The sequence below is a fragment of the Hirundo rustica genome, chromosome 1 (assembly GCF_015227805.2).
Source record: "Hirundo rustica isolate bHirRus1 chromosome 1, bHirRus1.pri.v3, whole genome shotgun sequence".
Classification (NCBI taxonomy): Eukaryota; Metazoa; Chordata; class Aves; order Passeriformes; family Hirundinidae; genus Hirundo; species Hirundo rustica.
The window spans coordinates 33,932,222-33,947,485 of record NC_053450.1 but is presented as its reverse complement, the minus strand read 5'-3'; the positions used below and the strand labels follow the sequence as shown (position 1 = coordinate 33,947,485).

General features: G+C 39.4%; 1 protein-coding gene across 1 annotated transcript in view; it reads right to left on the bottom strand.

The window, feature by feature from the left end:
• Window positions 1-15,264, bottom strand: part of SLCO5A1 (solute carrier organic anion transporter family member 5A1) — a 74,183-nt gene that overhangs the window by 19,680 nt on the left and 39,239 nt on the right. The window contains exons 4-5 of the mRNA XM_040066867.2: window positions 8,205-8,369; window positions 4,702-4,900 (exon numbers count right to left, since the gene is read on the bottom strand). Coding sequence (XP_039922801.1) covers window positions 4,702-4,900; window positions 8,205-8,369 — 364 coding nt within the window. The remainder of the gene's footprint in view (window positions 1-4,701; window positions 4,901-8,204; window positions 8,370-15,264) is intronic.

Sequence of the window (15,264 nt, the reverse complement as noted above, 5' to 3'; positions counted from 1 at the left end):
TGCTGTAGAAGCATGGGATGTCTGAGAAAGAGCTGCTCTGCTTGTTTCAGCAGGTGCAGATACTGCCAGCTTGCAACACCGCTGCACCTAAGCTGCCAAGGACATCAGTCATGCACGAGCACACAAAGAGAAACCAGCCCCAAATGACAGCACTTCCTGAACTATTCATTCAATTACAAACAATGATGCCTCTCCTTTCATTAATAAGATTTGACTGCAAGTTCACTAAACATGTGCTCGGACGAAATCCAGAACCCCATCTGACAAACTGCATTTGTTCACTTCTCAGGGAGACTGTTCTGCGTCTCCATGACACAATGCTAGTAAAGATAAGACCTTTTTTAGATGTGAATAACAATGCAGAGCACTCTAGTTTCTAACATTTTTTTCTAAATAGTGTTTTTCTCTCCAACTATTACTCCAGGGAAGGTTTGTGGTATAGGAGTAAAGTGAGAAAGGGGAAAATATAAAATGAGATTTATTGCCTGGAGTTTTTTGAGTTGTGACCTGTTATTTCACATCCTCAGGCTTGGACCTCAACATCACTGTACTGGCAGTCAATGAACATACACTGGGGAAAAAAATGTGGACCCTCATTCCACAAGGTTACAATTTAAATGAAATGCAGTTTGAAAAAAAAAAAAAGGAAAGTCAAACTATATTTTGGTAACACCTAAACAAATAATTGATTTTAAACATGGTTTTATTGATATCACTGTAATAACCTAGAGGACCGAGGAAATACAAAGGGAAGGAGATGACCTCACCACATAGTTTCTATAATCTTAATACTGGGCTATACGATAAAAAGGATTATCTTAATTTGATAGCAGTATTGCTGGTTTGGTATTTCAACAGGGAGACTGCAGATCTCTGCCATCCAGAGGACATTCTGGATGGCAGAGATCTGCAATCTCCTTGTTGGCAAGCAGCTGGAATTGCAGCAATGATGCAATTTTTGTGTAGCTGTTAAACAAGGGACCCTCTCACTGTGTTAGCTGGATTCCTTCTTTGTTGTTATTGTTCTGATCCAGTTAGTCACTGCTTTCAAGTTAAGGGATACCACTGGCTGATTGGGCTGAAATAGATACAAGAACAACAGAAATTCAAACTGGTGATACAAGAGGAAGAATATAATTTTTTTTTAATGTAAAATACCTCAGTAAGTCAATTGCACACTTTAACTAAACTTTAATTGCACCAAAACAACACAAAGCAAACAAAAAGAGTCTGTGTTGATTCATTACTTATCAGAAATATGAGAGATGGAACTGAACTAATCCAGGATTCTGTCACCATGGAGGCTGTTTCAGCTGCCTTATATGACAATACATGCAACTGATCTGAAAAAAAAAAAAAACCAAAAAAAACCCCTAAAGCAGCTGATGTCTGCTATTTCCCTTTTGTTCAGTACTGGAGAGGCCACACCTGCTGTGCTGGGCTCAGTTCTGGGCTCCTCAGAGAGGAGAGACAAGGATGAGAGACATGGATGTATAGGAGAGAGACCAGTGAAAGTCCATGAAGATGATGAAAGGACTGGAGCATGTCTCTTCTGAGGGAAAGCTGAGAGGGCTGAGACTGCTCAGCCTGGAAAAGGCTCAGGGGGATTTCATCAATGCCTAAAAACATGTGAAGGGATGTTGCAAAGAAGACAGAGCCAGGCCCTTTTCAGTGGCGCCCAGAGCCAGGAACAGAGGCAGGGCACACACTGAAACACAGGAGGTTCCCTACAAACACCAGGAAACAGTTCTCACTGCAAAGGTGAATGGGTGGTGACACAGGTTGCCCAGGGAGGCTGTAAAGCTTCCCCCCTTAGAAATATTTAAAAGCCATCTGGACTCTTGTCCAGACTGTTATGGTGCAAGAGAAGGGATGCCATATTTTGGCTTGACATAAGGCTCCTTACACTGCAATTTGAATATCAAACATGTTCTCAGAACAAGACTCGGGCACAGAACAATAGGCTCTAAAATGCTGAGATGTACAATACAGAGGTGCCCTTGATCTTCCTGAGAACAGAAATGCTGATGACATGCCAACAACAGCAAAACTGCTTGTGCCCAACATAAAACAGCAGAAAATCCTTTCTAATATATTCTAATCTGTGCATGCCTCCAGGTCCCATCCACTTCCTTGCAGCCAGGACAGTTAGAAAAATACTGAGTTATGAAACATACTGAATTAGGAATGCCTCTGCCTACTTTTCTGAGTACTGGTATGCACATACTTCTGTGTTAACTGAAACCTACTTCATCCCTCTCCTTTGTAGTGGTTTATGGCTCAGTTCACAGAAGAAGAAACTGTATGTTTAAATGTATAAAAAACCGACAGTAGAAATGAACAAATTTGTCCGGAAATTATCCTGCAGGGTATGTCTGCACTGCCCAATGCATCTGAGATCTCTGGGTAGCTGCCAGTGCAGGTAGGTCAGATATCAGACCTGGAATTGCCATGTTAGGGTAGAGCACCATGCAATAGATTGATCCCAAACCAGGCAGCTCTACCGCTTTCCCTACCCAGTCTTGCCTGTTGAACTGGCTTTGATGCCCCAATGCTGCATTACAGTCAAAGTAGAGAAAGAGTATGTGATTTATTAAACTCAAAATGAAAGCATGCTTTTTTTTATTCCATGGCTGACAACATTCTTCGATGGCTGAGTTAAAGAGTTGCCTACTGTAAGCCATCTGAAGCTATGAAATGACTGATTATGAGGATTAAGAGAATGCTTATCATGTCAGATATTCAAGATTAATTTATGTGTAGTGCTGCCTTTTTACTATCATTTGGATAATAAATGAGGACTTGACCTCTGTGTTACAAAAATCTACTTGAACCGTGCTTTGTAACATGCTGGTAATTCTCAATTTCTGATGACATTACAGTCAATACAATTTTTATACTGAGTTCAAGAAGTTTATATACATCAACAGGTGTGAGAGTTTTGCCACTATTGTTTCTCACCTCTTTTCTCAATAAGAATAATTAGATGAAGGTGGGAAGGAAGTAATGCTATGACAGACTTGCACAACAGCTGTGAATTGATGCCTATTTCAATTGATGCTATGCAATTACTGCAAACATTATTACTTACTAAAAAAAATTAGCTACTCTTACAATTCCAGCATGAAGGCTATGAATTACATGACAATAGTAGGCCTTGTCTTCAGTTTAGAAATAGACTTAAATCAAATGGGACTTCTTCTCCAAACACAAAGGTACGGGCTTCTCATTAGTCAGGCAAGGATATTCTGACTTGCCACACAGATCGACTAATTCCTATCTGAATTTTACGTTTTCACTCCTATTAGTTTTCTTTTCTTCATCTACACCCACAGGCTGTCACAAACATTAACAGCAGGTCACTCCTTCTTCAGCCCACTAAGCTCAGACGAGGGTATGTCACCATGCTACTTCCTTCTACTGACAGCCCCTCAGCAGCAAGCTTTAACTCTAGGCCTTAGGAACACGAAGGAGTAACAGCTTTTCATTAGCTCTTGACTTTCAGCTGCTGGTTTTCTTTGCTCTAGCATTAAGCTTTGACAGCAGTGTAGTAACACCCAGCAACAAGCAATGCAAAACATTCTCTATGTAAACAGTGCCTATTTTCTTCCTCCCTTGCTTCCCATTTTACCTCTTTGTTTTTCACTTACTAACCCTCTGTCCCACTATGTTTTTTCTCCATTTCATCATCTTTTTAGAGTGCTCCACACTCCACATTCTCTTCAAAATATTAGGAGTCCAGAGCTGAGCCCTAAAAGCAAATATACAAACAGATCTGATACCCAGCACCTGGTCATAATTAAAAGGCAGACATGTGCCTCAGATGTAAAAGCAAAGGGAAAAAATATTACTTCAGATAGGTTCACACTTTCCAAACACTTACTCTGTTCCTGTGTTTAACCTATGTGAAGAAGGCAAATTGGAGGAAAATCTCACATACAAAGAAAGAAAGAAAATAAAAGCTCATGATCAGGCTTCTACAGAATCCCTTTCCGGTGAAAATGTCTCGGGTTTTGCCACACTGCCTTCCCTCCAAATATCCTTTTTATTTATGCCCTACTATGCATTTCTTAATGCCACAGCCTAAATTCCTCACTCCCAAGTCCTTCCTACTTCCACATCTTCTTCATTGCAGTCCTCTTCACGCTCTACATAACTTTATGGAATATGGTCTAGTGGCTGTCTTGATGATGATCCAGCAAGCATTGGAAGACTAGTAAGGGATTCAGAAGCAGTGCACACCACTAATGTCAATAACACATGCCCAACTAATTCATCTCAAACAGGGACTGTCGACCTAAAATACTATTAAGGTGAAAATTAATGAACCCATTAAGAAATAATCTTCATAATCCACTTAGTTTTTTCACAATTTTTACGAGCAGAAAACATTTTTAAACACTAGATAAATTCTAAGTAATCTACAAAGGACACTATTCTTATTTTTCTGCATCACTGAAGGCCACTCTAACGCATTTTCTCACCCCTCAAAAAGGTGAGTTACTACACAGACTGCATTATAAACCAGATGTGAAAAACAAGGGCCGCACACTAACAGCATGTGTTTATACCACAATACTCACTAAATTCTTATCTGAACATGTGGCTTCCTTGGTACATCAGCTATCAGCATTTTTTACATTTCTAGATCAGGCTTATTGGAAAAAGCTGACTTTCTGGATAATCATCCAAGATACTTACCCAGTTGTGTAAGGTATATTTATTCCCCCTAGATTAATGCTTTCACATCCAACAATGAAGAGTGTTGAAAAGCAGAGCAGAGATACACCACTGCAGATCATAGCCAACTTTGCAGACTCTCTCGCACCGAGTTTCAGCTTTTTTATAATGTAGCCGCCTAGGACAATACCAACACCAGCACTTGGGACAATAATCACACCTGCCAGGAAGAAGTTTGAATAGTATTAAAACAGGACCTACAGAAATGGCATAAAACATAAATATTGGTTTCATTCTGTAATTACATGACTGCAAATGCTGCACTAAGATCTCCATTGTCTGATTCTCTCTGCTAGCAAACTGAGTCAGACTTTTCAAACCTCTGGAGTGTTGTCAAAGAATTTATAAAAGCCTCCTTATCATATTAGCAGCAGCCAAAGCACTACAAGAGAACTATTGTACTTAAAAGCAGAAACATTGTTCTGTATTTGTTCTAGAATGGGGAGAAGGGCTACATATAGGTCCAGTTTAACCACTTAAAATTTGAAGGAATACAGATTTGGACACAAATCTCCCACCTCCCATTCTCGTGATTAATTCCAACAAAGCATACACACTAACCTCAAGCAGGACCCCAAAACCCTGGTGACCTGGGAGGGCACACCCAAGCCTGGCTGCAAATTCTGCCTTCGGGATATTTTACTCACACTGAATAGCACTTTCCCAGGCAACTAGTATCAGAACAAGAGGAAATGGCCTGGGCCAGGGGAGGTTCAGGTTGGATATTAGAAAGAAGTTCTTCCTTGAAAGGGTGGTTAACCATTGGAATAGGCTGCCCAGGAGAGGTGGTGGAGTCACCATCCCTGGAGGTGCTCAAGAAATGACCAGAAGTGGCACTTGGTGCTATGGTTATTGACATAGTGGTGTTCGGTCAAAGGTTGGATTGATGATCTTGGAGGTCTTTTCCAAGCTTGAGTCTATGATCCCACAATTCCTACCTCAGCATTCCAATTCATCTCTCTAAGATATATGGAGTGTAAACAGCTCAAACACAATTTTAGAAATTAAGATAATAGAATTAGGGTAAGATTAAGACACAAAGACGTGCCTATGAAACCTCTGCTGCTCCGCTGCTGCAGTTATAAGGTTCAGCAACACATCACGAGGTTGTCCCCACTTGTCAGGTCCTGAGGTGGTGGTAAAGTCAGCAAATGTCTTCCACTTTTCTTCCCCTGTCTTTTGCCTCTCACTGACATGTGAGAAGGTCTTCAACTAAAGGCTTGGCCACTAAAGATGCATTCCAAATAAACATGGAATTTGAACTACTTTTGGCAGCTATAGAGAAGCTAAACTTTATAATCCAAATTGTTAGAGATGTTGGTCTCTTAAAGAAGCCAGTAAGACAATCATCTGCAAATACCTTTACGATTATTGCAAAGCATACTCATTCTCTGCTAATATGTCTAAAGGTGAAAGGGACATTATATTTATCAAAATGTTGGAGATTGTGAAAGCAAGAATAGACGGGAAAATAGCTGGCACCTTAATTATCACCAATGACATTATAGAAGAAAATGTCATTTCATGAGGCAGATTCTAAACAGTAAGTCTTCACAGAAGCAAAACCAGCCTTTCTTCCAAGAGCAGAAATTAAATGTAGAAGCTGCACAAGTTCAAGACATAAAGCTTGTCACACAGTGATTTTTAAAGATGATAAATGATTGTTTTAAAACCAAAAGAAATTGAGACTTAATTAAAGAACTGCTCATTAGAAGACAAAAAATTGACTGTAAAATCTTGATATGAAGAGATTCAGGAAGCACATATACTCAGCTGGTAATGTGCACATTAAGCATAGATGTATAATGTAAATAACAAGTAAATTCTCCTTTACTAACCAGAAAAATTGTGAACTTGTCATGCCTTTTACTTTATTAGCCAGCAGCAATCTAATATAGAATTTCCAAGTTTCCCTTTCCCATCTTTCCTACAAAAAAATATTTATCAAATTAACAGCTGTTGACTTCAATGCTAAATTTAAAAGTTGGGATTGTAGAAGCAGTCCTTTGTTGTCCTTGTTGCACATCCAGCCTGATACATTTCATCTTCCTCTGGTTCATTATAATAGTCTTTATCAAGTAATTTATATCAGGGGAAACAACATATGTTAATAACTTCATGCTTTGGGCAAGGTCACACTAGTTTTACCTCTTTTAATGTACTGGCTGTTGAGTACTTTTTCTGGCAAGAATATTTCTGGTTTATCTAGAGAACGAAGAAAGTTATGGTGCAGCCATCCCATCAAGACTCATCACAGTAAAACTCCTGTGTATGTAGCTACTGTAAGCTTCAGAAGCATCACTGTCCTGTGTCCAATGTTTCCTCTTTATACACAGAACACAGAGTTTTCATGCCCTGAAGAAAATCTCATCCCAGAAACTCTCAAACAGAAAGCACCACATGGTGCTTCTCCGACTTTTCCCCTCCCCACACTAGAACCTCCCTGCATTTCTTCCAGCCACTGCAAGTGACAAATTCTTCCCATGTGATGTCTATCTGCCTTCCTTCTTTCTTTCTGCTACTTTTTGTCCTTTTTTGACAGATGCCCCTGGGCAGCTTCACCCCACACTTCACCTGTGTCCCCACAATTCACTCCACTCCATCACTCCTAGGGCACAGTGTCTGGAAGCATGAGGGAACAAAGCACTAGCCTGCTGAGCAATTAGCAGTTATTCTATATGAAAAGCAATGGAGAATTAAAAAAGATTATTATAAAAACAACTATCTTTGATGCAGCTAGAAGAGAAGGAAACTCATCTGCATGACACAGGCCCTGATGCTGCACAGTATTTTTGCCTCTGTCAGTAGCCAAGTTCTCATCTCTCACAGAACAGAGCAGTGTGAAGCTTAGAATTGTGTGGTCTGTAGTTCTGTTAAAAGTTGGACATGGCTGTACATTGGCACAGCAGGTGGGAAAGAATTTGGGGAGCTCTGACTAGACTAGATTGTTTTCTCAATGTAAGTAAGTAAATAAGGAGAAAACCACCACCCTGGAGGAGAGAGAGAATTCAAGGATGGGGGCAGACAGAACTTTTCAGAACTTTCAGGGGGGGGAAAAAAGACTAAGATATTTTAAAGATCAAAGGGGAAATAAAGTTCACAGAAAATAAGAACAATTTAAAGAGATCTTTTACAGCATACAAATTGCAGTCATGTCTATGGTTTTTCTATGTTGTTTTTGTTGTTTTTTTCCCCCTTGGAGACCATCAACAAGGAGAAAACATGTCTAGACCTATGCAAAAAAAAAAAAAAAAAAAAATCCAGTCCTGTAACAACATAAATGGGTTCACATTTTACTAAATGTATATAACAAACACCGAAAAATAGTCTGAATATCTAACCAAATGCAGAAAGCAGGATCTAATCACCTGTTTGAGCAATCACATTTTTGGTTCATTCCTAATTGACTCATTTCATTAGCCAAAGCCAACCTTGCAAGGTAACACTACGTGGCAATGCCTTACCAGTGTAGATGCTGGCATTGGAAGCTGGGATGCCAAACTGTGACTCGATGAACTTGGGAATGAAGGTAATAAAAGCTGTGACAATGGCACTCTCAGCTGTGTATGACAAACTCACAAAAAGGAATGTCATGTTGCTTAAGATCCTGACAGCTGCTCTTGGAAGCTCTATAAAATGACAAAAATGACAAACGAATGTTATAAACGATGAGTGAGAAACAAAAGCAAACTGAAACAGAACCAATTGATTTTCTTTGAGACAGACTGGCAATAATGGTTTGCTAGCAGCTGCTACATCTACTAGACAGAAGGGAGAGTGCATCCTTGGGATTGCAGCCCTTGCTCCCTGCTCTGACCCCATCTCTCAGCCTCACTCAGGGCCACAGTCCCACTTGGCACAAACAAAACTGAGCTATGTATTAAAAAAATCTGAAAGAACAGATAGTAACACCATTACAGAAAGAAAAACAGCAATAAAATGTAGGGGGTTTGGAATTATTCTGATATCATATTTTGAGATTTTCTGTGAGATAACACATATCACACTGCTGAACTGACAGTGCTGAGTTTTGCACTCCATAGGACGAAAAAAGATCCTATACTCCCCCTGTTATTCTCTGCTTCAAGGACCATCCCTGGAAAGCTGGGGTAACAATAATCTAATTTGAAAGGGGAACCAAAATATTTTTAGTTAAACATTTTTCTACATGATTTAAAAGCATTTACAGTGATGCAGACAAAGCATAATGAAAAGATTACATCAATGGTATCAAGGAATCTTAATATAACTTACAGAGAACTCAATATTCTCAGAAGGGATAAAGCAATCAATTAAAAACGAGAGTATGTCATTAACTTAAATTGAAAAAGTATTCATAGATGTTGCAATTATTCTCAAATCAAATATCAAACCCCCATGAAATTCAGCACTGTAGTTAAATTAAACACTTACATACTTTTAATTTAGTCTTGCAGTGATGTCAAATTATCATCACCTATTCAGCACATAGTCTTCTTTTCCTTGGGTCTTTTTCTACCCAAGATCAATTTTTTTTTAAGTGTTATATCTAACCTTCTATAGTTCAGAGCTTCTTCATTTGCTTTTCACTTGGTACAGAAATGGAATAGTGCTTGAATCAAAGCCAGTTGAATTCAATGACAAGAGCACCCCCTAAAAATACATGTTGAGCAAGAACAACTGAGTAAGAATTTTATTGATGTTAAAAGTTGTCAAGACAAAAATCTGTCTCACTTTCTCCACTGACTCCAGTAGGTTATCTGTATAAAAACAAACAGAATTTCACTTGTCACATCAAAACTTGTCAAGCTGCAAATTAGCGCCTAAGTCATCCGACTGCATCCAGTCAGCTTATGCCACCTGTCAAAATTTATACTGAATTCATTATGAGTACTGGGTTTATAATTCTAATGTAGTCAAATGCTCTCCTGCTACATCTATGAAGAAACATTAAATGTTTAATACAAAATGTGGTGGAAATAACTAATTAATAAATCACATTAAGAAGCACTCATATATTTGAATCTTAGCATTTTTTACCACCCACAGCTCTAAAAAAATAATAATAAAAAAGAAAGGTGGTGCTATTTGTAATAGAGGCAACAGGAGCAAGCAGTTATGACCACGCTGATGCTGCTGTGAGAAAGGAATCAGGAAGTGGAAGGAAGGACTGGTCCTGCTGGAAACTGAGCTACTTAGTAGCAGCTGCTCATCTGGGTTGAAAATGTGGGAGAAAATAAGATATCATCACAGAGGAAAAGATAATTTTATTAGGATGATAATGATATTAGAACTGAGTGTTCTTTGTAGAAGTGAATTGGTAGGTCTTGGCCAAGAGCTAAACTCAAGGTCTTTGCTAAATCAATTGTTTCAGAGTCTGGTCCAGACATCATAATGCCTAGTAAAGTTTGCCCTTCCTGGTAAAACTGAGCTTCAGGAAAATGTCTGCTTTAGAATTTTCAGTCAACTAAAGAATTAATTTGGCAAAGAACTGCAGAGCTAATGAACATTTTGCTCCAGCATTTATATGTAGATCTGTACTTCTGTTGACTCCTACTTACTGGAGTAAGTTATCTCATCTGAGCACTCAGGCTAAAGGTCATTATTAATTTCAAAACTAATTAGTATTTTGAAACGGGACTTCTACTGTTAAGTAGATAAAACTTAAGTGTCTTGGAATAAGCACAAATTCCCTTACACCCATGTGAAGGGCTCTTCAGAAAACAGCTTTGCTGATTACTGTAAATTTTGGCATGAAATAAAGAGTTTATTTCTGCATGCTGCACTACTACACACCACCTGGAGTGCTTAAGAGTTGATCTTTGTGGTTTATAAACAGCAATTGTCTGGCATACAAGGGAAAGTTGCTATCCAGTAAGAAACTTGGACATAAAAACACACGTTCAGAGTTAGACTTTCCGTGATTTCCTCCCATGATCACTATCAAACCCTAAGCGACAGCATCTACACTACACTTTGGAATTTAAATACCTGTAATGAAAAGGTGCTATTAATTAACTAATTATCTTTCAACCACAGCAACTGTAGCAAAAAGCAAGAACTCTAAAAATTTAAAGGATCCTTTACACTATGTACCAATCATGCTTTTAAAACATTTCCATGTCAGATTACTTTTGTGTGGCTAGCCATAGGCCTAGGCTTTGATTTCAAGGTCATTATTAAACCTGCCAGGTTTGAGTTTTAGGATGGACATCTTCAAAAGACATTGCATGTTTTTTGCAAATGTGCATCAGAAACAAACCCACAGAACTTCTCTCATTCTGTCATCTAAACTAATAAACCTCTATCAGTTACACTCCTAGAACTAAAATAATCTTTTAGCATGGCTGCAAACATTTATATTTCTGTGCAGTAACTCAAACTTTAACATCTCATCTGGTCCATCCTCCCCCCCAATAACTTAGTATATAACTAAGAGTAAATTGAAACCTGCCTTGCTGGACTGGTTTGCTAGTCTACTGGCAATTTTCTTCCTTTCATGATCTTTGACAGTATTTTTTCCCTGGTCAGTATTTATTTTTCCTTCACTCATGTGCTAGACCACTGCTTGATTCACGGTAAGGTAAAAGCGTAAGAAAAATCTGCAAGTAATGCAAGTATTCACAAATATTTCTCTAAGCAAAGCACTGTAAACAGAATTTCAATAAAAACTCAAGTAATTCTGACTTCACCTTCTTTTTCAACATTTAATATAGTTTCTTTTATCCCTGTTCCTGCACACCCAGCCCAAGGCAATGCAACGACTACAATCAGGTGAATAAATCATCCCAGTCTACAGCACCGTCCTACTGCAGTCCATCAGAAAAGTCTCTTGTAAGGGCGAGGCAGACATTAGCTACATTAGCTCCCTGTTACTGAGACACACAAAGCAATCACACGCAGACAAGAGATTTTCGCAAAGGTTCTTCCAATCCAGCTCCCAGCTGAGAGAGCGGAGAGAAGAGAGCCCCTTTGTTTATTTCTTACTTTTTATACATTTGTGGGTCTAGCAGAAGATTGGCTTTTTGGGGTTTCTACCTCTCAGCTTCAGTGGCCAGACGAATTGTCAGTTACAATTGTTTTCAGGTTAGAAATATGCAAACAAAGGACAGAGAATGAAAAACAAAGGATTTGTTTACGTTACATCTGTGGGAAAAGTAGAAAACTGCTCTTAATATTGTACAATAACTAAAAAGATCTGACTCTATTTAAGAAAATCAAAAGGCTCCGAAAAACCAGGGTAACAGCTCCCTTCTGCTAGCGCTCCCCGTCTGCACAGCACCACCCAAGCCTGCAGCTCTGGAGAAGGCTGGCTCCACACCGAGGTCTCAGGCGCAGCCTCCATTCTCGCGCCGCACAAAGCAGAGCCAAGATTTGGGACGGAATTTCTGCTTTGTTTATCAGAATGGAAACTAGCAAAGCGACGCACAACTACGTCAAACACCCCCTGCACGGAGAGACTCGGTAACCTCTAGAGCAATATTTTGCCATTTCATTATCTGCTCTCACACCATTTAAACAACCTCATTCGACTCGCAGGACAGGCCTCCAGCACCTGGCTGGCGGCTGGATCATCGAACAGCCCCTAACATCCCATCAAGAGAGGAGGGGTTCAGAACCAGCATGGTACGAATATTACTTATTTTAATTTGATTTAGAGCAGGCCCTCGAGGCTCCAGTTAGCACTGCTCATCGCTGCATGGAGCTACGCCAGCCTTTTCTATCCTGAGCTCTTCAGGACAGCCTAAGAAAGGACGCGAGGGAAGCGCCTTGCTCAAGGGCAGTGGCCCTGCAGGATCTCCAGCCCATGGTCTGCTGCACCCTCTGATATTCACAGTGCCCACCAAGTGCCCCACACACAGCACACACTGTCTCCTCCTCCTCTTGTGATCCCTGTCAACTGATCTTCAGGGAGCACAGCAACTCCAACCCAGATCCTTGGCAAAGCACTGCAGTGGGCTTATCCTGCAGCCACAAGCCCCTTAGGAGCTTCTTTTATCTCTGTTGATGCCCTGACAATCACTTTTATCCTGTCTCTGTCCCTCACAGGAACTCACCGAGAAAGGCATACGACAGCTGGTAGATGGGAAAAGGCAGACAGGAAAATTCTAAAAGAAATTTAAGAAAGGGCTGTACATAGGAACAAAGCAAAAACAACCCCAAAGGCTACAAAATCCATATAATTAATTATATTAATTATTTAATTCCGTTTAGGTCAGTCTATTTTAAGTAATATACACATTTGCTTTCTTTAGCAAATTTTTACTTTACACTGCTCCTTTATCCAATTGCACAGTAAGTTTCATTACAGTGGTAAGTGAAAGGGACTGCAGATACAATTTCCGTGGTACAAAACCCTAAGGGTATCAAGGGTAATAAATGAAAACAGTAGTTTTGTCTGCTCAGATTCATGTAGTATCTGCACGTATGGGATTGAACCATGGTTTCTTCATTATAAAACTCCTCCAGTTCACGTAATCTAGACTACATCTATTTTTCCCAATAAACTGATTTTCTTCCTCCTGTGACCTCCTTACTCTTTATTTAATATTTTAATACCTGACTCAGAAGCATTCTCCAACTCACATTTTCTACTTGAAACATAAGCAAGAAAAGACTGAATTCCAAGCCCTTGCAACTTGAAACGTGAAAAAAAGCAAAGTTGTATCTGTATTTTTATTTAATCTCAGCTCTACTATGGGCCAAAATAAAGCTCAGGTCACTGAAGTCTGAGGCTACTTGTGGATGGAGCCAGTTTTGGTTTATTTCTTCAGCCTATACAGGCATTCAGTGCAGAAAAAAAAAGACTCTCATGACTTTTTCACCCCTTTTCACTCACCTAGGGAATTAATTAGGAAACTAGGACAAGTTACAACAAGGCAAAAATCATTTTGCCAGGCTTCCCAGGTAAGATGACATCATATTGGAAGAACAAAACAGTTACTTTCCTTACCAAAGCTGCACAGATTTCAGAGATCTGATGGCACTGACCTCTGTCATGGCAGACCATGACATCATTGATGTTTATTAGTACAGAACCTAAGATATGACCTATTAAATCAACAGTCTCCTGGCCACTGCCTAAGTGGAGTTTCTGCCCATAGTGCTATAAAAAGATGAAGCTCTGAAATTCAATGGAAAGTACAAAATGTTCACTGCATCTCAGAAGAAGCAATGCTGAATGACTTAGACACATATGATCCTTTTTTCCTTCCCATTATAAACAAAATTACCTCAGCTGAGAAGCTTGAGGCACGATCTTATTCCATGAAGCCCACTTAAACTGGAAAAATAATTAAATAACTCTGCATTCCTGCTGCAGGCCTTCTTTGCTAGGGTAACTGACACCGAATGGAAAAGCTATTATCAGCTTACAGCAAAACACTTTTTCTGCTTATCTCAACTAGCTTGCCATCTTTCTGGCACGTTTCTTTTCACTGTTCCACATGGTGAAGTTTCTCCTCTAAAGAAAATTAAAAGTTTTGTATAGTGAAACCGCTAATTTGGTAGCTCCATTAATATATTAATATAGAATTTTATAAAACCTATGTTATACATCTAGGCAGATACACACCAAAGAAAAACATGCCAAAATGAGACATACAGAAGTTTTTACTTCTGTAAAACAATGCCCTATAAAACATTCTCCCAAGCAAATACTGGTTTTTTGTGTATCTGCTGTGCCTGTAGGGACAGCATGGACTGGAAGGTGACACTATGTCTCAGAACAGAGAACCAGCATCAGCAATCTCACCCAGATGCAGTTCATCTGTACACCTGCATCCTCACCAGGCACACCGAAGGGTGAAGCAGTCTCTGTGCTGTGACACTGCCTGCAATCCTTCGCAAGGAGTCCAGCAAAGACCAGACTCCCCCAATACACTGTGTTACTGAGAAAATACTGACAGGAGAAACCCTGGACTACTTCCACTATATCAGAGGACAGTAGGTTTGAAGGCAAATAAAACCCACAACTAGTTGTGTGGATTGAGGAGAAAATATTATGTATTGGGACTCAAAAATATGGAGAATACAATCTTCAAAGGAAGAATGAGACATGCTTTTCTTGCTCCTCCATCACATTTTCAACCACTTTGCCAACAAAGGGAGAACATGGTCTGAAAGATCTGATATTTGAGGTTCACTTTGCTTGCTCTTTGCTTGCCTTGTACCTTAAGAAGCTGATTTGTAAGCTAGTAAAATCACACCAGGAAAAATCTGCTATCCTCTTTTTTCTTTACTGCTGTAGAAATTAACAGGAACTTTAGGCAGCCTGAGAGAACCAGTGTAAATGCAACAAAGAGCAAATCAATATGTAGGTGTGCAAACATAACTTAAAATTACACTGGGTTTAGTCTAAAAACAGCTCGTTTTGCTAAGCCTTGTCTACTCAGCATAGAGTGATCATAAATGTTTCATTAAAAAGTCTGCCAATCATTATAGCCTGGACTGATATCCAAATAAAAAGTAACATTAATGCTTATTTCAACAAACACTTAAAGTTTCAAGTTCAAATTAGGTCTGACGGCACAACAGATATTTCAT